The sequence below is a fragment of the Melospiza melodia genome, chromosome 18 (assembly GCF_035770615.1).
Source record: "Melospiza melodia melodia isolate bMelMel2 chromosome 18, bMelMel2.pri, whole genome shotgun sequence".
NCBI lineage: Eukaryota > Metazoa > Chordata > Aves > Passeriformes > Passerellidae > Melospiza > Melospiza melodia.
In genome coordinates this window covers 7,503,763-7,529,144 of record NC_086211.1, presented here as the reverse complement: position 1 = coordinate 7,529,144, position 25,382 = coordinate 7,503,763, and the positions used below count along the sequence as shown (strand labels likewise).

General features: G+C 43.7%; 1 protein-coding gene across 1 annotated transcript; it reads right to left on the bottom strand.

The window, feature by feature from the left end:
- Positions 1–450: 450 nt before the first annotated feature.
- Positions 451–25,363, bottom strand: DCUN1D3 (defective in cullin neddylation 1 domain containing 3). The gene is made up of 4 exons (XM_063171898.1): positions 25,283–25,363; positions 14,911–14,986; positions 9,736–10,268; positions 451–7,831 (listed from the first exon to the last, which is right to left on the bottom strand). Exons 3-4 carry the CDS (start codon positions 10,164–10,166, stop codon positions 7,348–7,350), a joined length of 915 nt encoding a protein of 304 aa, XP_063027968.1. The 5' UTR covers positions 10,167–10,268; positions 14,911–14,986; positions 25,283–25,363; the 3' UTR covers positions 451–7,347.
- Between the last annotated feature and the right edge of the window lie 19 nt (positions 25,364–25,382).

Here is a 25,382-nt window from a genome sequence, read left to right as displayed (position 1 = left end):
CCAGGATCCTGCTGGAGAAACTGACATGACAAATAAAACTAGCAAGAGTCCTACTCATAGGCATGGAAAAATAAGTAATTTGTCCCTTTTTAATTGAAAAATGTAAAAAGGACTTCAGCTTTAAATAAGACATTTTGTACAAAGCTTGAGCACAAAAAAGTGAACACCAATGTGTCGTTATGTAAACACCACAAATGTTACTGGTTTGTTCAGTAACACAGAACAGCCTGGAGTTCCCTCCCAGTGGATGAGATTTCTGTAGCTGTTCCCCTCCCCTCAGACCTTACTGGAATACAGGAAACCCAGAAGCTTTGGAACATTTACAGGCTACAGTAGTCAGGATACATTGTGACTAAAGGATTTTTTTTTGTTGTTTTTTTCTTTAAGGGGTTGGTCATTTAAATATACAGAAGTACAATAATCTCACAGGTAAATGAATGGCAGCTTGGATTAGAAAAAGCACCAAAATATTTAATATACATCTGGCACAAATTTCACAAGAAGTCAGTAATGGACAAACCAATGCTTTGCTTGTGAGAAAAGAAAAACCTCAGACTGTACTTAATGCTCTTCTTCCAAAAGGGACATAACAAAAACATTGCACTCAGGATTGCTATCAAGTAAAGACAACCTTCTTATCACACCCTATTTGCATTGTGCCTTAGATTGCACATTCCATAAGATGCTGTTTCCATTCTGTTCCAGACACCAACGGTGAGAAAATTTCATGTAAGAAAGGTAACTGTAAAACTACAAACCAATTCAGTAGACTGGGATTCAGCAGATGCATTGCCCTGGAATTCTCCCAATTTTCCTCTAGATCAGGTTTCAAATATGGCTGCATCCCCTTGAAATAAAGATCCTACATGAAACAGAATTTACTCCAGCTGTTTTCAAGCATTACATTTACACAGCACTTCTGATACTGCTGTCCCAAAGAGGAACCACGGGGCTGCTGTGACATGCAACACATTCATCATTTCCCAGAGTGAGAAAACTGGCTCATTCAGGGTGATCTCCTGGCTAAGTCTGAAAAGGCAAAACTCCCCTGGGCACAAAGAGCAGCAGATGTGACCCTGCCCACCCTGGCTGGATTGCTGAGCAGCCCAGAGGCCCAGCAGGGAGCTGAGCTCACACACAGCACACAAAGCCCTGGTACTTCCCCAGTCACACTGAGTTACCTCTGGGAGCAAACACTACCAACACACATTCCTGCCACAGAGAGGGACTTGAGGCTCAACTGGGGCCTCAAGATGCACAAGAAACAACAAGGCTGCACCAACCAGTGCTCCCAGGCTGACCCTTCTCCACAGAGCCCATCAAGGCCTTGTGGTTGCTTCATGCCCTCAAGACCAGGCAGTGCAAACCCCAGCAGTGCTGGCTCGGGACAGAGCCCTGCCAGTGCCATCCATGGCTCCTGGAACTTGAGTTACTCAACAACTTATAGCACGAGGCCCTCCAACCCTCCTGCCAGCCTATCTCCTTTTAAAAGACTATTGCAAACTTACACAAGTGTATTTTCAAATAACTCTGTTTAGCATTACTAAAGAAGTCACAACTTCCAAATATGGAGCACTGATCTGTGAAGTCCTTTAACAGTAACTCTCTTGGGAGCAGCAGCCAGCCTGCAGCTCCACTGATCCTCTGTGCAGGTGTGCCAGCTCTGGTCACACAATCTCCACTCTCACAGGCCCAGAGAAGAGCAAGAGTCAGCAGCTGTAACTGCATAAAATGGCAACATTCAAGTAAACACACTGCTTCAACAGTAGGCAACCTTTAGTCCAGATATAATTTACAGGGCATAAAAAGAAACACTTTACAGCACAAACACTGGAGATGGACTCTTTTCCTGTGTGTGAAATGACACATTATCCAAAAAGGGCTTATCTGAAGAGTGCAATTATGCAAAGATAGAAACTTATTAAAAATCAAACAAAAAACAGTATTACCTACAGAACCTGTTGGATTTTCAGAGACTGAGGATTGCAATAGTAGCAAGGAACTGCTGCAATGTCAGTGATTTAAGGCAAGCTGTTAGGACAAGAACACACATGCTCTTTTTACCTGCTGTCTCACATGTCCCCCTGTTCTCTTGAAATAGATTCCCCTCCTGATAGTGCAAGAGGTCACAGCCCAAAGCAGCACTGGAGAGATCCTGCAGCAGCAGCTGCCACAGCATTGCAGGATGTGGGATTTGCTGTGGCAGGACCTGTGCTGCAGTTTGCTCTGGGGGAGGACAGGAAGGGCACAGATGTGTTGCATGCAGAAGAACACCCCCAATGCATCAATGAACACAGCTGAGCACCAAAGCCACTCTGGCATCTCCAGTTCTCTTGAGAGCACTCCAGCTTCACTCAAGAACAAGGGTTTTATCCTGAGCAGGATTCTGACCTCAGGGACAAAAAGGATGCGTGTGGCCTTTGCACTTTTGCAGCTCCCATCTTTGCTGGGTGGTTACAAGTCCAGTCCAACATGGAACAAAACACAGTATTTTTGATTAAAAGAAAAATACACTCATGGCACTGCATCAGGTGGGTTCCTAAAGCTTTTCAAGGGCAAATGAAAAGGCTGATGGCTCCCTCTTGGGGAGCAGCTGCTCCATCTTCAATTCACTGTCAGTGCAGGCAGCCTGACCAGGGAAGAGGACGTGTGGTGACAGAAGCCCTGAGCCACAGGCACGGAGCTCTGCTCAGCTGCTCTATTGCACTCCAAAAGTAGCACCCGGGAGGACCAACTCTGGTTTGCAGCTTGACCCGGCCCCCTTCCAAAGGGTCCTTTGCATACAGGTTAAACACAGGACACCAAAAACTATGGCAAAGAGATAATACTTAACTTGGGTCAATTAAAAAAAAACAGATTACTCATCCAGGCATAAAATCCCGGGACGAAAGGATGGTAGCCTTAAACTATTCAAGTCTAAGAACAAGAGGTAGAGATACCTACGTACTTCATGGTGAAGGAGTTACAGCCTTCTTTCTGTCTTACAATCTCATGGATTTCACTTCAGTTCACACTATAAAACCAAAGGTTCAATCTTCAATAGACCAGAGAGAAAATGTTAACACTGGTGGGTTTGTTTGCACGCAACAAAATTTAAGCAGACGCTTTGCTTTAATACTTATTTGAAAAAATGTGTTTTTCTCCATATTGAAGCACTGCCCTGAAGAATTCTGAGTTTCAGGTTAAGCATCTTCCTTTTTAATATGAAAGGCTAAATTCACATGCACATACTTTGAGCAGAGTGGGCTCAAGGGAAGAACTGGGTGCCCAATTTACTGAGGACTTTCTAGAAAAGCATCACGCTGCAGAATGCAAGGCTGCAAGAGCCAGAAACTCACAATGACTATTATTTACCAAAGAATGGGAATGATGTAACCTCAGCCAACAAACTGTACCACAACTGAGGTGCCTATTAACTACATGGTGTTTCTTTAACTTTGTTGGGCTTTTTTTGGAGACAAGGCTCATGCTGACAGTGTCACACAAAGTCTAAGGTCACTGGTCAGTGCACAGGCCTGGGAACCACGGGTGACAGGCTAGTCCTGGATCCATGGCTTCTGCAGGCTCTGATGGACACACAGACTGAAATAATGAAATAAAGTCACCCAGCAGAGCTGCTGCTGCCCCAGCACTGCCCACAGGAGCAGGGGCTGCACCCTCAGCCCCAGCAGAGCAGCCTGAGCTCGTTCCACGCTCTGAACTGGGCCTGGCTGAGACCTGTCCTGGTTCAGAGCTGATCCTGCTGGGCCAGCCTGGGGGAAGCTCTCAGCCCCAGCTGTGTCTGTACCACCTGCCAGACCTGGGCTCACCCTCCTGTGCTCCTTTCACCAGGATTGCACAGTACTAAGAAGCTGTAATTCTCCATGTAGAATAGCACCAGCAGCAAATAAACTCACAGTTTGGTGTTCAATTCCAAGTCATTGCCTCAGTCATGTTTTATGGCCAGGATCTTTCAAACCCTTACTTGAATCAATAGATAGTATTTGACCTCAGAAATGCACCCACACAAGTGAAAATTAGCACAATTAAGCCTCCAGTTGATCTGGAAGCCAAATTTTACAGGTGTTGCAAGCTATAATGTGGTGTAGGTGGTCAGTGTTTTATTACTAGGGGCTAAAGTTTACAGGAGTTGTATTTCTTTGCATATAAGAGAAGGCAGTCAAATGCCACAGATTGTGGATACCAGACCAGTTTTCCAGTATATTACTCCAACTATCTATATAGTTATCTATAGTTATTTATCCCAAGTTGCAGCAGATTCACTACATGCATAAAGTTTCCTAATGCATAATCTATTTTTTAAAAAAAACTAAACAGTTGCAATGGTTTCAAGGATTTCATCAGCATCTCTGCTCACTTACAGTCCTGTGCCCTACACAATGAAGAATTAAATTATATAAAAATGAAGAATGAATGTATTTGGCCTGTTCCACAGATATTCACAGTTTAACCATTAAACAAGCATATTTTCAGAGGCTCCAATATTATTAAAGACTTCTCAGAGACACACACAAACCCCATTCCCTCAGCTCAGCATTACAGAGTCCATTTGGGATCACAAAATCACCAGGCAATCCAAGAGAAGGTCTGGCAGCCCCACTCTCTGCCAGCACTGCCCAAGAGCTGCACCTCCAGCTCCTGCTTCAGGAGTTTAAACTGACACACGTCTGGCTTGCATTCTGTAAATGGCAATTAAAGGACTAAAATTAGGCTAAAGATAAGTGATACTTCCCTAGATAGATCATTTGGCTATTTTTGCAAGTTCCCTGCCCAGTGGGTGGAGCTGCTCCTGCCTGGCTGGAAGCAGCAGAACAGGAGCAGGGCTGTCCCCCACACTGAACTCGTGGGCAATGGTATGTCCTCTCCCCAACAGGAAACCAGATTTTCCCTTCCTGTGTGTTCACCTCTGCCTTTAAAAAGCAGCTGTGTTACCTCGGATACCTTAAAATGGCTGAGCCTGGTGTGCTACAGATTGATTTCCTCACTGCTGTCCACATTCCAACCACAAGATAAACACCTTCCTTAAAGAGCCTCATCCTCTGGGGCTGCTGCATGCTGGGGTGTAAATCAGAAGCTGCCATCTGGTGAGCTACCCATTTGAACAGTTACTCTTCACACTCTGGACATTTTAAATTTCCTTTGGGGGAAAAAAAATTAAGTGACGAACAAAGCATTTAATAGCTGAATGAATGAAGAGCATCAAACTTACAAATAGAGTCTTCATTTACTATCAAATCAGTCTCCATTTGGAACTTTTCCTAACAAAGCAGCCTCTGTTGGGGAATTTATTTTAGTCTTTTAAAAATAACAGCACCAGCAAGTGTCTCACCATAAATTCAACGATTCCAGCACGAGTGCTTTGGCTGCTTTGCTCACCAAATCAGATTAAGGTTTTGCTGCCAAACACTTTTGTGCCACAGAAAGTCAGAGAAGCAAGGACAAAGCTTTGGGTGTATTTACCCATAAAACAGCAACTTCAGGGCTCTCCTGCAAAGGGACAGATTCAGCTGCATCTAAAACAGCCACATTTGTTTTCCACAGCTTGTCTCCCAGCAAGAGCAGCATGGACCAAACACTCCTTTTATTAGATGAAAGAGATGCTATCTGTGGCTTGTGGGTTTGTTTTTAAACAGTTTGCATTACCCACATTTCGTTAGTGATTTATGACCTCCAAGCCAAGCCACTGCAGGGCTGCATACCAGCAAAGCCAGACCCAGAATTTGGGTAGATCCTGCTCCTCTCTCTGCCAACCCCTGTGGGGCACAACAGATGTGCAAAGCACAACACCCTGGACCTGTGACAAGCTCACCACTTAAAACCTGTTTCCCTTTAGTTTTAAAACCCTTACATCACAAAAGCCATTAGATGCTATGGATGACTGTCTAGGCTTTTGTTTTGTTTCAGTTGGAAGTTGGTTTATGATCCTGAAATGCAGCTCTGAAAATAAAAGGTGTGTAACAGAAGTGTATCAAATTCATTAAGCCAGCACTTGGCTATACAGAAAGCCTTGGCAATCAAACCTTTTACCAAAAGGTGTAAAAAAGTTGACATACTAAAATTGAAAAAGGTAGCATCAATAACCAAAAAAGTTTCAACCAGTGTTAATAAAACTCCCTTTAAGTCACAACAATTTCAACAGGCAAATAGTCCCAATACAGGCATTGTAAAATAATAAATTGACTCCTATCCAAATATTATCAAATCAGTCTAAAAATGACTCATCTACACTGCTGTCATTAAGAACACATTAAGAATTCACTTTGTCATCAGATGCCGATATTGTTGCTCCAGAAAGTGTGGAGTATTAACTGCAATTTAGCAATTAAACATATGCTTTAAAAAATTGGTTTGTCAATATTAATGCAAAAGATAGTTCCTTACATAGAAGTACTGTGCTTGCCAGACAAGTAAGGTAATACTTTAGGTATAAATCAAACAAATTAAAGCAGAATTATACCACAGTTTTCCTTGAAGACTTAGGATTTGTGTGTTGCTTCTCTCAATGTTTAGCAAACTTAAGAAGCAGAACCTTTGGTTCTTTTAGTCAAGTAAAAATATTCTCATGTAACCACAAAAATACAACTTCCAGAGAAAATGGAAGTCCATCAACAAGTCCACTTTCAATAAAACTGAGGTAGTACTGCTCTTTTATTATGTGAATGTGTAAAGAGATTTAGATATAAATTGTCATCTACCACTCAGTTGACTGACAGGTACAGTAATTTTATAAAACAATCCCAACATTTAGTTTGAAAGTCCAAAAAAAGGAATGATCTGGACTCATTCACTCGGAGTTAGCTCAAAATGGGAATTAGCCATATTACAAAAAGCTGTTGCTTATGTTGGTTTTTAGAGCCTTATTACCCAGGATTAATGCATTTATAGTTAACACTGCTGTTCATCTCGGTATAAAACCTTAAAATTATTACAGCCTAAAATTTCAACAATGTAAACAGCACTACACACAGTACAGACCTGCCCTGACAGATGTAGTATGAAAAAACTTAATCTGGCACTGTATAATTTAGCAATGTTAATTTAACCTAACTAAAAAGATCTACATTGTGCAAGAAGTATCAGACTTACTTATACTAATCTGAAGTCTTAAAAATAAAATAAAATAAAAAAAATGCTTAACTTGTAGCCAGGGTCAAATATTTCAGGGCAAGAGTAAAAGGAATAACCAAAATTAAGAAAGTGCCTAAAACATGATACAGCATTTTAGAGCCCTTTCAAAGACAAGGCAGAAAAAGGTGTAAAGTAGAAAAATCTGGAGCCTCGGTAATTTCCAGAAACATCCAGAGTTTACATTGTGTGAAGGGCAAGGAGCTGCCTTTGTCCCTGCTGCTAGGTCTGTCCGTCCGCACACGGCCCCTCTGTGTCCGAGGACAGAACACTTTTGGTTTCCTCCTCCTTTTTCCTGCGCTCCATTTCCCACTCCACAAAGGTGTCAAAGAGGCTCGGCCAGGCCTCGTCCTCGCTGTAGTTGCTAAGGTCCGGTCCAATCACCTGAGTAAAATTTAGAAACATGTTCCACGTGTCCCGGGAGATTCCCTTGATTCCTGAGGGGTTCTTGATTAGGAAGTGTAACCACTGGTCCAAAATAGGGGGCTTGTTTTGGGTAAAGACTAATTTCCAAAGGGCAATGGCTATTTCCCGATGTAGCGACCTCTGTCCTTCTTCAGAGTCCAGGCCAAACTGGAAGGTGAAACGATAGAGATCCTTGAATTTATCCTCCTGCTTGGCTTCGTTTAGGAGGCTGGGGAACCTTGCACAAATGCCATCAATGCTGTCTGCATTTATTGCTTTGCAGCCTTCAAAAAACTCCTTCCTGTCAAGCAAGAGAAGAGAAATTAGGGAGGGCCCTTCCCACCGACCTCACGAACACGTCCTGTCTCCATCCAGCTACACCAAATCTAAAAGGAGCACCTGGACAAGACAAGGTGCACCCTCAGCCCCAGACAAGGTGTACCCTCAGCCCCAGTGGCACACAGATTTTGGCAACAGGAGCCACTGGAAAGGCAGCCAGTTCCAAGGCATTCCTTAAGGCCTGGGGAACCACACACAACCCCCAGGTCTGCTGGGGTACTGCAAACATTTCAAAGATTCTGCTCTCTGGCTATTCTGGACACTTGCACAGCCTGGAATGCCTTTCATGTTAAAGAGTGAGTCTAATTTGCCACAGAAGAAATTCTACATGTTTGAAACTAACGCATTTACCCCAGCTTGATTCAGTACTGCCGATGTCTAAATGCCCATGCTCTGGGCGAGCTGTTTGCAAGGGACAGAGCAGTTCACTTCTACTTTTGCTGTGGTTTTTGGTTGTTCTTTCAGCCTGCAAAACCAATGGGGAGCCACTGGTGTCAGTCAGCAAGGCATCTGCTGAGAGCAGGGGAGGGAGCACAGCATCACAGGGGCTACAGCACAATGCACGGACACTGCTTGAAGCCAAGTGGGACAGGTTTAGCTCCAGTTTCTCTGATGCTTGTTACAACCAGGTGTAACAACCAGGTGTAACATCCAGCCAGGAGAGCCAGCAGGCTGACACAGGATGGGCTGGAGGGAAGAGGAGATGGAGCAGCACTCAGAACAGACCATGATGCTTTCACTGATGCAAGATTCCATCAGCACCTGTGCCATGGAACGCGCCCTTCAACAAATATAACCTCTCACAACTAGATTTGTCCTCTCTGAGGAAATTAAAACCATGTTAATAATATTCATGGTAGCTGTGCAGAATCACAGACACTACTTACAATTCCTTTAACCATCTTAGCAAATACCTGGGTCATCAGGCTCCAGTAAATCCACATTTGCATTCCAGAGTAACTCATCCCTTTGACACACACCCTCAGCCACAAAGACTCTGAAGATGCTGTCCAGTGCACAGCAGAGGCTTGGGTCAAGGCTCAGAACACCAAAGCAATAAGCTCAAGAAAAATAAGCAGCATTACTCAAACCAATCTACATAGGACAAAATAAAAAATTCCTTCTCTCCCTGCCAGTCCTTGTAGGCACTGTTCCCTTGCTCTTACCTGGACATTGCTAATCAAGCTGGGGGACTCTGCTGCAGTTTGGGTTTGCCTGTTGCTTAGTGGGGGGAGTTGTAGCCATTCCATTGTGTCCTGTGGCATCACACATGCTGTCATTCTGCTGACTGAGGCCCTTGTCCAGAAGGGCACACAGTACTTCAAACAGCAATCATTTGTCAGCTAGTATGAAACAGCTAGAAGTGTCAAAACCCTCACATTTCCTTCCCTCTCCATGCTTTAACAAGATTACTCTTGGAAAAAGACATTAAGTGTTACACTGCTTGGACAGGAACAATTCTGTCATTCTTCCACAGACTGTTAACAGTCAGTAGCAATTACTAAAGAATCTCACATTACTTTAAAGGAAAAATTAATTTCAGTGTCCAATCTCACCAAGATCATGTTGGATACAATAAATTGCTTCTGGTAAATCAAGAATAAATTAATGTCTACAGAATCTCACTACACTGTTCATCACTAGCAGCATAATGGCCAAAACCACATTTTCTAAAATCCAGTGTGATGGGAAGGGGAAAGAAGACAATACAAAGCTTACCTTCTGCAGTGGTAGGAATTAATTTGATCAAAATGCAAGTGTTAGAAGAAATAAGTAAGTGAAGCTAATGAGGCTGTCTCTCCAACATACTGCTGACAGGATACACTTTAACATATGAAAATAATTACAAGTTCTACAAGAACTAACCTTGTAAATTTGCACATGGTAGCAGCCTGGAATTTCCAAGCCAAAACTAGTACTTTAAATTCAGTGGGATCAACACAGAGGTCATTGCAAAATCGTTCCATTCCTTCTTCCAGTATGGCATCTTCCCGCTCGTCCTTATACCTCCTGAACAACTCCCCAATCCTCTGAAGAGAAGATTCCTCTGCACTGCAAACAGAGTCTTTCTTTGCATCTCCAGAAAACGTTGGAGGCTGACTGGACTCTACAGCAGCATCTGTTTTCTTTGTCCCATTCACAAGGATGTCTCCTGAAGCCTTCCCGCAGGCTGAGCCATGGTCGTCTTTGTGGACTGCACTTCTCTTGCTGTGGGATTTGCTGCCAGAGTCTCTCTCCCCATTTTTGCTGCCAAGGGTAGAAGAAGGGTTCTTGCACTTGGTGACACACTGGCCCATGGTGGTGCAAGCCCAGCTCCTAGCACGGTCCCCCTGCCCTCGGACACCCTCGCAGCTGCTCTTCAACACATCTCACCATGCCATCAGCAGCACTCAGCTAACCTGCAAAACAGTTCCACAGTCAAACTGCTGCCTCTCTGTAAAGAACAGCTGAAGTATTAAATGTGGGATAATACTTGCCATGAAGCAGCCAACTTCAGGATATTTAAGCTTTGCATACTGAAAAGGAGCAGTGTACACAAGGCTGGAATAGGCCATAAATTTCAGGCAATTTCAGCTGTTTTACCTAGAAATCAATGCAGCTCACTCAGTGGCCACACTATACTAACGGGTCCTAATAAAGGAAATTCCTAAAATTCTTACTGCAGCATAGGTTACAAAGAGGTTGATTCATGTACAGGCTTCATCACAACAGACTACTCCAACCCAGAAATACTTTAAAGGAAATGGTTTTTAAAAGTGTACCCACATTTTATATATAGAATATAAAACACTGAAACAAAGCAGGGAAAGGAGGACAGGGACACTGATGGGACAACCTGGCAGAGACCTAAGGACTGGATCTAGACTGTACCTCCAGCAAATCAGCAAAAGGGACTTCTCAGGGAGAGAGGAGGAGGGGGCTGGCTGTTGGCTGGTTTTAGGAAGGAGGAGAGAGAGTGAAAGTGTGTGTTTGTTTTTAAACAGAGTTTGGAATCTAGGTTTTGTACTTAAAACATACACAGAGTGTGCCTGCAGAAAGGAGGCAACACTTCTTATGCAAGAGGGTATTCAGAAATGGTTCATTGTTTCAAGTGGGCTCCTCCCTTCAGGTAAGGAGACAGACAGGGGAGGGGGCCTTCTTAATGAAACTTCTTCAGACAGACACACATGCAGATAAGAAGTAGTAATTCCAGTTCAGAGGGGTTTTTTTAAAACAAAAATTAAAATGCCAAAATGGTTTCACCATACTCTCTTTTTATAAATCACAAAGCCCTGAGTATTTGGAAAAGATATTTTGCCCAGAGAAAAGGGTTCTCCAGTTTTCCTTGTTAAAACCAAGCTAACACTGACACTGCCCTATCAGCAAGCAGCCACACCAAGGACAGTCTGTTTCTCAGAAATGTCAGCTCCAAGAAAGCAATTGCTTATCACAGTCCTCCTTTACCCACTAATTTGCATTTCACCTCTGCTGTCAGTGAGGCAAAAGCTTCAAACATAAAAATTGGGTTTGCTGAGACTTTGTGTACAGCTTCCAGTTTAGAATTAGAACAAGAAAGAAGAGAGATAAAAATTAAAAAATTAAAAAATACAGTAGATGTCATGTCAGTTTTACTGTATTTTTTTCTTGGGCAAAGCTTTACTGAGACTGAAGTCCTCTTTAAAGCTGTAAACCAACAGCAGCAACAAGTATAGATGAATTCTCAGATATCAGGATTACAAAAATAAATCTCTCAGCCATTATACCTGTTTTGACAAAACAGCACTTGTGCAGCTTCATGAGCAAAAAATTTTGCCAGTGGAACTACAGCAGCCAAGATGCTGATGTTGACTACGTGGCTTCCCTTTCCCTCCCCAGTCCCTTTTCTTAACTCACACACAAAACTAGTAAATACCTATTTTTTAAGCAGTCAAAGGAACAAAGGTATTATAGATTCTTTCATCACAAAGCTTTAAAGATTAACTTTGCTGCATCATTTTTATAGGCAAGTAAAGTCTGATTTAATGTATTCAAGAAATTTGCAATAATTTGTATTTGAAAGGATGTATAAAAATATGCATGTCAATATAAATAATCCATAAGACAATTTCACTGGTCCTTAGTACTTGACAGCTCTGTGAGTTGTGAAGCACAGCCTGGCACTGATTTCTGGGCTGCCAGGTGCCTGAGCAACATCTACAGTTGTCCTCTCCAGTCTACACCAGTCATTATTTCATTACACCAAAATAAACAGGATATTAGTAGGCAGTGTAAAAACTGCTTAGTGATTAACTCCCACATACCAGCTTTCCCCCTCTCAATCTTTAAATTCACCCAAATTCAATTGCTTAATCTACACTAATTCTTGTTCTTCCATCAGTTTCTCAGAGGCAGCTAGCACCACACTGGACAAATTTTTCTTTAGAGAGAAGTATGCAGCTGAAAGAACAGAATAAAAAAATCCTGAGTACAGACTAGCATTAGAATTTAGGTAGTATAGAAAACTTTCTGCTCAAAGATGTAACAGTAGTTATTAGCTATTGGTGATTTGGAACAGCTCTTCCCTATGGGGGAAGGTTAGGGAACAGCTGCCTATTAGTGAACAGTACTTTCCTCTGAAGTAGTCAAATCACACACATTGCAATTGACAGATTAATCCAATTAACTTGAGGAATCCCAATTTGATTTTTTTAAAGGCAGTTTGCAAGACTGACATCCTGTGTCCATCATTTTCCTAATAAAAGTGACTCATGCTGTCATGCTTCCTAAGCAACAGCTTGTATTATTGATGATAACAATCTAATCTGCAGGTTTGCAAAGTGACATCACCAATGTGATGAAACTGATGGGTTTTAAAGTCATTTGCTGTCACAAAGAGAGCACTACAATTCACAGAGGGAGGATCTGCCAGCATTATTAGACACCTGTATGTAAGGAGGTGTCTCACTGGCAGTTTCCAAAAACAGGCAATCCCAGTAGCATTAACCCCTAGATGCAAGTTATCCACCTCCCTCACATTGTACCCGTCTAACAAACACATTTTCTGTACTCCTACTTGCCTTACAAAGAGTTGAATGCTGCTCCTGAACAGCCACTGCATGAGCACTGCTCTTCCCTGCAGTAACAGAGTTCTTCCTTCCTCCTCCCCACCAAGGAAGTTTTCAGAGCACCATCCTACTCCTTATGAACAAACACCAGAAGATACTGATGTACAGTTGCTGCAATTCCTCACTTTTCTTCTACAAGAAACTTGATGCCATGTGCCAGATACTTAGAAGCATTCTACCCCAAAAATAGCAAAACCAGCTTGGAAAAAAAAAATCCAGACTGCATCCGCTGGCAGCTTGTGCATGTATCTGGTTTTGTAAGAGAAAAGTCTTCTGGCAGTCCATCAGTTACCCTCTGTAAATTGCCTGTGAGCTGGATCCACTTCACTAACGAGTCACCTCCGCTTCCTACGTGACTCAGGTTTCAAGGCATGAAAGGAACAAGAGCCTTGGAAGGAGACAGAAACAAGTGGGAGAAGCCGCCGGCCCTTTTGTTATGGAAGGCTGGAGAGAGGATCTGATTGCAGCACCAGGAGCTGCAGGGAAGGCAGAGCTCAGGGAGTGGGAGAGAGCACCTCAGGAAGGTGAACAGAGCTGTGTGTTCAGCTGCAGAGCAAAGTGACTGTCACACAGCACAAGGACCTGCACAGAGATTTCCCAGCTGGATCAGGAATTACAAGTATTATTGTGTACTCAAAGGTTAGCCTGGATTGGTGGCAAAGCATCAATTCCCAAAAGGATCAGTTCCCAAGAGCAAAATCACTACAGCATAAAAGCAAGACATAAAAGGCAGCAGTGACCACTGCTTTTGCTATTCTACTAAAAAGGATCAAGATTCAGGGCTAAGGTTGGAATGTGCTCAGTGCTGCAGGATGCAGGGCTCCCAAAGAAGTCTATTACTCAGAAAAGCATTGAGCAATAATCTCCAGTACATATGAATCACCAAGATGCCCATGAGGCCATCCTCCTCTTTCAAAGCAGAGATCCACAATGACCTTCTCTGCACCTTTCCAGAAAGGAGTCAGCAGCTGGGAACACAGGAAGATGAGTGCTGCTGGATACTGCCAGCTAAAACAAAGTCACCCTCTAAGAACAAAGGCTGTGCAGAGCCATATGGCCCCACACACTAAATGAAAACCTAGAGAAGATTACAAAGGCCTTGGCTAATGCTTGGGGGGCTTTTTGATTTGGTGGGGGTTTTGTGTGGGACTTTTTTCTAAGTCCTGTAAGGAATTTGCAGCATTTTTCCTCCATTTTCAAGTGACCAGATCACACATAACCCAAAATTTGAAGGAAGCAAAACAAAGTGACTCAGTAATAACTCTCAATCATACAAGCACACCATGGCACAATTGAAAACAGCAGTAATGAAGAGTGGGGGGAAGCTGGCAGGAGGACAGAAGATGCAAAGGAGATATTTAAGTAACCCAGTGTTTTTCTATAATGACTGATGTTATTGTAGTACTGGAAATTATTGCATATGTCCAGAGAATAACAAGCAAAACAAGCATTATGCTGTTTAATAAAGTGTTGCATCAGAAGGTATTTATAATGAGTTTCAAAACACAAAAAGTATCAAGAGAGTAGAGGAAAAAGCTTTCCATACATTTAAGAAGACCTCAAAGACAAATTTAGGAAATCTCATAACAAAAGGGGAAACAGCTCAGCCAACCATTAAATCCCTTTCCAAGGAGCATTTCACCAGCTAAGGCAAAGACAACATAACCAGAGCTTAAGTAAGCCTCAACCCAGCCTCAGCTTTTCACAAACACTTGAGCATAGTCTAAGAATTTTACAGAACTCTACTATGCATCATCTACCTTTTAATGGCTGGGGACACATGCTGAGAGTAGGGAACAGTATCATGGATGCCCTGCCTGTTTGCAGCCCTGAACAGATACAGAGCTTCCCACTGGGGAGGCAGGAGAGGATCACTGCCACTGCTGAAGCAGAAGCAATTGCTGCTCTGACAATTGTGCTGGACAAGTGATCTTGTGAGCAAACATCTCATACTTACATAGCTTCAGCTACACAGAGAATCATTCCACTAGCTTCACAGCTTCCTTCAGGCTCCCTGGCTTCCACATAGAATGCTGGAAGACAAAAGACCACACAAATCTTTACCTTTAGAAGAGGCTATGAAAACCATGAAATGCACCAAATCACTGAGAACCAACTGTGCATGTAATAAAACCCTTCAGAGCCAAACTCCACTTGTTCAAAGAGTCATTTTATGAAAAACTACTTCACTTTTTTGACTTACAAAGTAGCATTAACTCCATTAACTCTGCATTGTCATATAAACCATAGAACAGGTACTGAAAACAACAGACAAATTCAAATGTTTGTTTGCAGTAAATACACACTTCCAGATACTTTCATGGCTTTCAGCATGGGAGAGTTAATTCCTCATTTGATGCACTCAAAGCAAAGCAGAGGACATGCTATCACTGTCACTGCATGTTAGCTGAGCACTGTTTAATCTGTGAATGCCAGACAGCTGCTACCTAGCAAAACATAATTTGGGTCTGGAGAGTAATTCTCTTTTTTCATCCTCTAGCACATTCTTTTCCATGTTTGTTTTCCCATGTTCAGTCGAGCTGGCTCCACTTCACTTCTCTTAAATTCCCAGCTCTGCTGTGTAAGGAGGAAGCTCTGAAGGGGACAGACAAAGGTATGTCTGGTTTGGGGAGCAAGAGCTGCAGCTGCAGCCCCCAGTCAGCACCTCTGTATCTGATCCAGTAGAAAAACACAACAAACAAGAAATCTCTGGCAAAGCTCCCCTGCTCTACCACAATAACATAAACACTAAAACATCTCGTTTTTACAGCTCTTAGTACATCTAGGGAGCAGACAGGTGATCAAAAGCTGCCTTGCTGCATACTTACCTTTTACAGGAGATTTACTTCTTAGGAAACAAGTAGAAACATTAGCTTGCTCAGAGCTTCCTTCAGCACAAAGAGGGGGGTGAATGTAGAAAGACAACCATGAAACAACATCTTGTCACACATGCCAATCTCCATGTGAGTTTTCCCCAAACCTGAATCCTATATGTGGATTAGGAAAATTTGACTGACACATAAAACCTAGTTCAGACCAAAGCTGTTGATAGAGCTTAAAAGCCTCAAACATTTCAAAATGCCTGGAAACTCTGGAGTGGTACTTTCACTCATATACACACACAGAGCAAAAATATATTTCCACTGAATCATTTTTAGGCATTTACTGTTGAGATGGGAGACCAAAAAGTCTACTTCACACTGGGTTTATATAGTCTGCTCCCAAACCTCATTTTCCACACAGCCAACCACCCTTTTCCCTCCTCCATGGCTTCACAGCTCTTTCAGCAGACACTCCAGTGGGTGCACAGCCACCAGGCAGCTCAACATGCAGGGGAGCAGAGGAGTGTCTGCCTCTCTCAGGCTGGAAGTACCAGCTTGAATTTCTTCCTATTTGACCACAGCATCCCATGAATTTCAAGAATTTAAGAAAATGTAGCATCTGGCACATCTATGTTAATTTCTTTTGGCCTCCTGCATCTAAATAATTCCTTTTATAAATCACCAGGGAGGAACACAGGGCACTGTGCAACCTCATTCCCCAGGAACCTGTTTAAACATTTTACAGTTCACATTTTGAAAAATCATTGTCATGGCAACTTTTTGCAATGAACTACTTTTCAAACATATCTGTATTTCTTTGGAAGAGATCTATGATCCCATGATCCACCAAATCTACATTTCCTGTTGACTTACTGCACGTACTGGAAGCAAACACTAATTTCAAGTTCAAAAGAAGCTGAATCTGATGGAGATCAGCCTTACCCAGCAAAAGCCAAACTTTTTCATGTTGTTTGAAGTAATTTCCATGCTGGCTGACCTATACACACACACACACTGACTGGAGCCAGAAATTTTAATATGTTAGAACCTCCAGCTACAATTCCTCCCCTTTCTTTATATTTAAATTCTTGCAAGTTGTCCATTTAACCTTTTCAAAATTTTTAATGTAGTAGAATGTGTAAACTTTGACAATACAATCATGGGCTATGGAACAAAAAGTTAGTATGGGTTAGCAGTTAAAAGGTAAAGCTCTTCAAAGCTGTATTTAAAGGCTGCCACAGCACAGCAATGCACTGACTTCATCCTAAATCCAGTACAGTGAGTGCAGCAGGGAGAGAAGCATCAGCACAGTGGTGGTGGCAGAGTTTTGGCACAGATTTTGGTTCAGTCCCTGGGCCAGAGCTGCAAGGTGTGGCTGTGTCACCCACAGCCCTCTCCCTGTGCTGCTGTGGAGCAGCCCCATCCCTGCACAGTAGCTCATGAACAGCCTGCACTGCTCATTAGCACCCCTCAGCAGCCCATGGGGAGGTGAGGGAGTAAACAGTGAGGGCCCTTGGGATGATGGAGGCCTTTGTTGTGCTCACCTGGCTCCTTTCACACCTGTGCTAACCCCTGGCACTTGGCTCTCCTGAGCCCTGGGCAGGAGGGTCAGTGCAGGCCCTGCACACCTCCAGCAGCTTCCCCAGAGGTAAGAGCAGGCAGCCCTCTCACCAAAGGCAACTTTCTTTGCTCCCCTGTGAGTCAGTGAAGGATCAATGGCATTGTTTCCCTCTTCAGCAGGCAGGAATTGAAAGGATCAGCTGTGTGTGGAAGCTTTCACTGTGCAGTTCAGAGCTCTACAGCACAGCACCAAGTGTTACAGCACAAACCAAACTTCAGTCAAAGGCAGCACGTTCCAGAAACTGCTGATTTCAAGTGTGAACCTGCAGTGAAGCCTTCTGAGTGCAGCACACTGGCCCATGATGGGCTCTCAGGAGCCCAGAACACAGCTCACCACAGCCCCAACCAGCGCTGCACCAGCACCTGTGTCACCCTGATCTGCTCCACAAATACTTTTATGCAAAGTTACTCAAGAGGAAGTCTAAAAGCAGGAAAGTCTTGCTGCAATTAGTTAAATTGAATTATTAGTTTGTGAGGCTTCCTGCAGTTGAAGAACCTTTCAATGAATTGCACACAGTAATGGTTTGGTGGGCAGATACATGAGAACTTTACCAATCTGTTCCAAAACAAGATAACAAAACTATTTCTGATTAACCTCAGTCTGAGCTTTGGAAACAAAACAGCTTTAGAAATGTGATCAAACTGAGTAAAATTTGTCTCTACAGAACATGCCTGCACAGAGTAGAAGCTAGTTGTACAGACACCTGAAAAGGAACCATGCAGAGTTCCAGCTGCCACCTGGCAGTCCAGGGGAGAACCAAGGCAGGCAACAGCTCTGCTGGAGGCCTGGAGACTTTCTCAAATGAGAAGTGGACTTCTCTGAGAAAGGGCACACTGGAAAGATTTAACTACTTTAGAAGGGAAGGCCAGGTACAAAAAAAGAATCAGAAACAACTTCACCATATTTACAGTCCCTCATGCTGGGCCAGGTCTCAGGGCCAGAATCAGAGCTATCACCAAATCCCCTCCCAGAGGAACCCCCCCATCAGCAGGACACAGGCAAAAGTCTCTTTACACCACCCGAGCCTTGACCTGGTGTGCTGTCACTCCAAGTCCAGAGCTTACTCATCAGAGGAGATTTTTCCATTCAAGATGGGCAGAAGAAACCTGCTTGCTGCACTCTTGCAGAGCACCTGACTCTGCAGGCACCCACAGGGCATGACACCACAGTTCATGTGCAAAGTTCAACAAGTAGCCTCAAGAAAAAGTGGAACAGATGCTTCACTGTGTGCAGCCAATTGTGTAATGCTAGCTTAAGAAAAAATAAATAATAATGTGAAAAATGAGAGGCAGAGAAAGACTTAAGCACCTCACTACTTTTTCTTATGGAAAATACATTCCTTAAGTAGCTTTTTCAGCAGACACAAATGCATCATCCTTGAATCCCTCCCTTCCCTTTACCTTCTCTAACCACACAATACCTTACTTACTGATTACTTCTCATTGTTTTTCCACTTGGCCCCATTAAAAAGTTTTCAATTGTTTCCTATTATGTGCTTCATCTTTCTTTATTAGGTGGGTGGAATGATTTGTTAGGATTATGGTATTTTCAAAGAACAAACTCAAGTCCGGTTAGCTAAACAGAATATAATTTTAGCAGGGTGCCTTCAGGTGCTTTTGTAATGTAAATAAATTAATGAACTAATTCAAGCAGCAGCAGTGCTTGTTTTGAGAAGTCTATTTAAGCTATGAGCAAGACAATGGGCAGAGGGGAAATCAAGACAGCCAAATAACAGAGCTGTTCAAGATCATGCCATCAGTTTTAAGTAAAGCTGAAACCAGAACCCAAATCAGATTCCATTCAATTCCCTACCTCATACACACTCAGACATGAACAGACTCATTTATTTCACTGCACATAATTCAATCACCTTCAAAAAACAAAGGTTCAGTCACTGAGCAATTTATCTCCATCCATTTTAAAACTACCAATATTCCCCTTCTCTCTCAGGATCCTTGTCAGAGGCCATAAAAGGTCCAGCATGTACAAAAAAAGCAAATAATCTTCTAATGAGAGTTTGTGTGTTTCTTCCCTTTTCATGTGCAAAGGGTTGTAAAAGAATAATCCTTCAGTATTTTTCCAGGGTACACTGTAACTTTTGCACAGCATGACAGACCTTTAACACCTCAGTATGTATTATGAATAATTAAAGCAGCTCATGCCAGGGGAAGAGCTACTCTGTGCTGACACAACCAGCTCACACCTCTACAGCAAAACTGCAGATTATGGGACCAAAAAAACCACAGCCCCTGGGTATTTGACAGAGGTGCATCCCACTGAAAGCATCTGAAAGTATTGTGCTACAAATATTTACCTTACCCTGGCTCAATCCATCCTGCAAATTAACCTACAGAAAATTGCAACTCTCTGCAGCCAAACCAGAATAACTTTGGAAAACCACCTCAGTCTGCAATCTACTTGGCTATGGAAAGAAAAACATTTACTTTTAAACTGAGCTAAGTGTGCACAGATTTTCTTCTACACTGAGTTCAGCTATCAGATTTCACCTTGAAGTGTCTGAGGTGCCTTCACCAATTACACTCAGCTGAATATAATTCAGATATATATAAGTGACTCCTGTAATAATAGGATATGCTTTAAACTAATTGTAGTAAGTGAATAACTTCACATTTCTTGCTGTTCTCAACAATGAAGAAGAGCCAGCAGTCACACAAGGAAAGGAAGCCCTTCCAGCAGCTCTGGCTGTGGGTCTCCCTTCTGCAGCAGAAAGCAGCAGTGAGAGCAGTGACCCACACAGCACCTAACACTGCAGGGATGAGTCTGAAGACAAGAGCCAGACCACCTCATCAGATCCCTGCTGGCAGCAGATGCTCATAAGGAATTTACAGAAGGCCCACTGGCGTCTCAGGGAGTGTAACACAGTTTACAGGCTGCCAGCCAAAAGAATCACTCATTGCACACAGTTGTGTAGGAACTTCAGTACCAGCTGACCACAGAAATACTGGAATCGTATCTAAGTTATGTACAACAAATTGTTCTAAGTGAAAGCACTGACATATGAAAGTGCCTTAAGAGCATATGCTTGGATTTTTAAACTGCACTTTCTAAAGCAGAAAATACACACAGCCACCTGCAGAAGCCTAATTCTCTCTCCTGATTTGATTTGCAACTTCCCTATTTCAGTGAACATCAACATTTCCCACTGTACCAAGGATGCTGCAGTGTTTTGATGCTGACTGTATCAGTAGCCTCAAAGGAGCTCCTCTGAGCACTCAAATTTGGTCAGCAGTTGTAACAAAGACTCTCACCTCTCCTTGAGAAATTTGGTGGCAGCTTCAACCAACACACACTTGTTTTTGCTAAGTTTTCACATATTCTTGATTTCTCTTGACATCCTGTGCCCACAAGAGACCAGGTGTGTAGGTATCTATACTGTATCTATAATCACTAACTCCAAGCACAGGTAACTGCTGGAAGCTGGAATAAACACATCAGACCTTTGGCACTCCAGCCACCCATTTATTGCTGACCCAGAATACTCAAGGCTTTCTGTACAGATTCATTGGCAATGAAAATATTGAACAGTCAGCACATGACCAAATCCAAGAGCTAGGACATTTGTGTTTGGGAGTCTATTACTAAGCTACATGTGCCTCCCATAATCATAGGTGCTAAGATGATGTTCTCCCTCCCTTTCAATTTTAAAACAAAAGGATAAGTCTGACTGCATTACAAATTCCAAAGTTGCAGGAGAAAAAGCATCACACACCAAAAAATGCAAAGAAAGAACTAAAAACTGTCATTTTCTGCTACTACACGGATGCAGAAATAAGACTGGTGTATTTCAGGAGCACATAATCCTTTTGGTTAAAAAAACCCCACTTCTGTTCACTAAACAGGAAAAGTGAGACAACAAACAACTATGACTGTCATACTGTCTCTGGCAGTCTGACTTTGTGGGAATAACAAACTGTGACAGGAGGTCAGGAACAGCATTCTCACATTTTGCAAAGTAAGTTTTGTCTTTCACAAAACAGATGCTGTAGACAGAACAGCATTCATAACTATTCTTTCTGAGATACTAGAAGATTACACTAGCTTACTCTCTTTACTGGAATCCTGTCTCACCACCTATGCTTTTGCTGGCTTCTCTACAGTATTCCTACTTCTGTGAAAGATTTAATACTTACATCTAAGTAGTCCCCTAACTGTCATTCTTCTGACAGCAAAATATTGCAATGAAATAACCTTTAACTAAAATCCACATTTTCTGCTTCCTTTAGAGGCAGATCATTGGACCAGAGAGCTCCCCAAGACACATGGATAAAATGGAGACCTAAATGGGTCAGGTCTCAGATTATCTTTTAGGCAAGAGGCTTTGATTCCTTATTTGCTCTGTTATGGTGAGCACTGAGATCAGAATATACAAACACCACCACACCAAAGCCACACATGATCACCACAGAGAGCACTGGCTCTTGTGCAGGGGCAATCAGAGCTGCCCTTGGCTCTCCAGCTCACTCACCCAGAGCCCAGTGCATCCCCAACCCTCCCAGGGAAGGGGAAGCCAAGGTGCCAGTGAGCAATGGAGCAGGTCTGCAAGTCCTGGCTTTCCTGATCCCTCCCTGGGAAGGTTTCAGCCCAGATCTGTAATTACCTGACTCAAGGGAGAGTCAAAAGAAAGGGGGGGAGGAGACAAGAGAGATCTCTGAGTGTTTCAAAAGACAACTTACTGTACAGAAGACACGGAGAAAATCTGCACAGCCAGTTTACTTGTGTCACATGTTTACAGGGGGTAAATTGCAGTTGGCACTTTACCAGAAGGCAACATTTGCCTTGAACATTTGCCATGAAATTACCATTGTTTCAAGTCAAGTTACTATGTCATTACTGCTGGGTAACTTAAGAGTCAAGCACACAATTAATCCTTGTCACCAATGCAGATAGTCTGCAAAACATTACAGCCATTAATCTAATATTTTTAAAAAGGAGGAAGGGTTAAGAGACAAAAGAACTTATTAGACTTCCAGTAACCAGCAGACAAAGCCCATTAGTCAGAGGCAAATAGAGGAAAGGAAGGCAGTGAGATAAGATGCAGACCCCTAGGGAGAAGCAGCCAAAGAGAAGGAGCCAGGCAGGGAATTGTGATGAAACTGTTAAGGGGGTTCCCCCTTATCTTCCTGTGACTACCACGTCCCTCGAGTGTTATAGATTGTTCTCTCAGCCTTCCAAGAATTCTGGCTACCAATATTCAGCTCCTCCTGTAGTTTTGAGGATGAAAGAAAGGACTGTTTTTCTAATACCCCATGCTTCTATTTTTATCATCTCTTCTTACTCAGAGCAGAGTTTTCCTGTTACATTCACGTACAGACCCAAGTGCCTAATGGAACAATAACATTGTTTCTGCAATTTGCAAGTTCTTACAAACTGCCAAAACCCCATCATGATGGATTTTATAGTGTTCAGAGGCTCTAAATTAAATTTACCAACATTTCCCTGGCACCAGTAAAGAAATCCAAGTGCTTCAGTGTGGGGCAGATGTGAGCAGGGCTGGGGCACTCTCACTCCTCCTGACCTGCAGCCGTGCATCTCTGCATCCAAACTCTGTGCATTCCTTTGTGCCATGAGGAAATGCAAGTGTAGAAGCCAAGTCTGTTCCTTCTTCCTTCATCCCCTTGCCATCTACTTTGCACCCCACTGCCCTCATACACACACCCAACACTGAGGATTTCTTCCTGTTCCTTAAGCTCAACCAAAGCAAGCAGCAGAACCAAGCCTCTTCCTTATCCACACACAAATTTTTCAGAACACATTTTAGAAGTCTGTCACACTGTCTGGCAGCCCTACTTGCTCAATATATATTTCTTCAATTAATTTCAATAAGGGTCTTCCAAAAGAGCTGTTCTTAGTTTTCTCTCAAAGCCACTCCTTCATGTGATTGTCTTTTTCCAACACAATTCATGCTAAATGGAAGCAAGATATAATTATTAACAAATTTCCAAGAGCAACAAATTATAAGAACTACTGACACAAATCATTAAGAATTTGCTATGAACACAACAACATTCAACCTCAAAATAAAGCAAGAATCTGGGCAGAAAAGGCACCTTGAAGATCCTGATTCTATGAGCTGATTGCAGCTCATACTGGAGGCTGTCAGTCTCACAAAGAAAGCAGCCAAGTAGTACCAAAGCTGCAATTCCCCTGCTATTAGGCTATTAGTTGTGTTACTTTTTTTTTTTTTTTTACAGAATTACAGTACTCATGCCTACATACAACTTGCTATTAGGAAATAATCAGTTTTAAAAATCCTTACCAGAGCTGGTATTTGCAGTAAGTTTGTAAAGCCAGTTGCACTTTGCTAATCTGAACTAATTCAACACAGATCACAAGCTCTCCTTTTTCTGCTGATGTGCAGAACAGCTTTGCTTTAGACTGTGAGCTGCCTGTCATGAACAAGGGAATGTTTTCCACAACCACCATGACACACCTGTGTGGGGGAGACTGAGGACAGACTACAGCACTGACAAGGACATGGGGGGTGAGATCTCTTCACTTTCACATGCAATCCTAACTAAGGGACTGTGTTTCCTGTTCTGAGGATTATCTTTCACCAGGGAAACACGCAGCAGTGCTCAGATGCAGGCAAGGGAAACAAGTACTCAGACACTTTCTCCTCCTATTGCTGTAGCCCAAATAAAGCACTAGTACTGTAGCTACACAGAAACTGTTTAACAAAGAGGTTTTTAAACACGAAAGAATTTGTTTAGATAATGTTTTTGCTCAAAAGTTCTCTCAAAAACATACACGCCATGCCAGTGAGGCCTGTGATTTCCAAAAAGGTAGAGCAGCTCTGTGCTTTCTGTTTGTACAGCCATGCCCCCCTTCTTTTCAGAGCACTTAACTCATTACCCCTTTAAATTATGTGACAGACACTGTCATTCAAAAAAAGTTACCAGCTCTGGATCAATGCTGTGTTCTGACACTTGGCATCAGCCTGCTCAGTTATCAATGTAACATTTTGAAGGGCAGCATATCAGCAGTGTTAACTATTTAGAAGATAATCAATGATTCTTTCCAGCAACCACAGCACTGATAGGACAGGCATATTCTTCCAACCAATATCTGCTCAAAACACTGATTATGCAAGTTATAATTTAAGTTGTTATGAGTAGCTTATTAGTACCACCACAGCCCCAGAGAGTGATTAATGCAGATTGCAGCTTGCACAGGAAGGGTAAACACGCTCAGGGGAGGGAGGGAGAGCTGAAGCAGGAAAAAGAAGCGGCTGTGCAAAGGGGGCACGTTCAGATGGCGAGAACTGCCTAGGAAATAAATCGCTGTACAGTTTATTTCTCTGTTTTTCCCTGAAAACACGGCGAACATTCACGTTGTGGCGCGGCACGTGAGAAGGCTGGGCAGGAGCGCACCCGAACAAAGCAGCGGCTCTGCCCGGCCCGGGGGCTGCGGGGCCGCCCGCACCGACCATGGCGGGGACGCTCTGGGAGCCCGCAGGCGGCGGACACAGAACGGAAAAACCCCGGAGAGCCCAAGCCCGGGGGGAGGCGGCAGCGCCGCTCGGGGCACGGCGATGAGCGCGGGTGGGCACGGCCCGGGGCACGGACCCAGCGGCACCGCCCGGGGCAGCGCCCGCCGGGACCGCCCCGCCCGCGGCACCGGCGCAGCGCCCGTGCGGCCGCTCCCGCGGGCTGTCCCCGCGCTGCGGGGCTGCGCCTCGGGGGGCCCTGCCGTGAGGGGGCGGCGGCGCGGGGCCCCCCGAGCACAACCGGCCGCGGCGGGCACGGACGAGCCCCGCCGCCCGCGGCGTCTCCCGGGCCGGGCCGAGCCCGGCCGAGCCCCGCGGCGCCCCCGGCGCTCCCCCGCAGCCCGGGCGGACGGGAAGAGCTCCGGTCCAATTCACTCACCTCCGCGGCGCCCAGCGGCTCTGCCTCCACCGCATCACTTCCGGGCGAGCGCTCAGCTGGCGGACGCGCCGTGACGCGCCGTGACGTAGCGCGCGAGGGG

Bases quoted from the DNA above. Each gene is read 5' to 3' on its own strand.
- DCUN1D3 (XM_063171898.1), bottom strand. From the start codon at position 10,166: ATGGGCCAGTGTGTCACCAAGTGCAAGAACCCTTCTTCTACCCTTGGC. The intron at 7,832-9,735 runs GTTAGTTCTTGT...CTTGCTTGACAG, and splicing joins ACCATGTGCAAATTTACAAG to GAAGGAGTTTTTTGAAGGCT.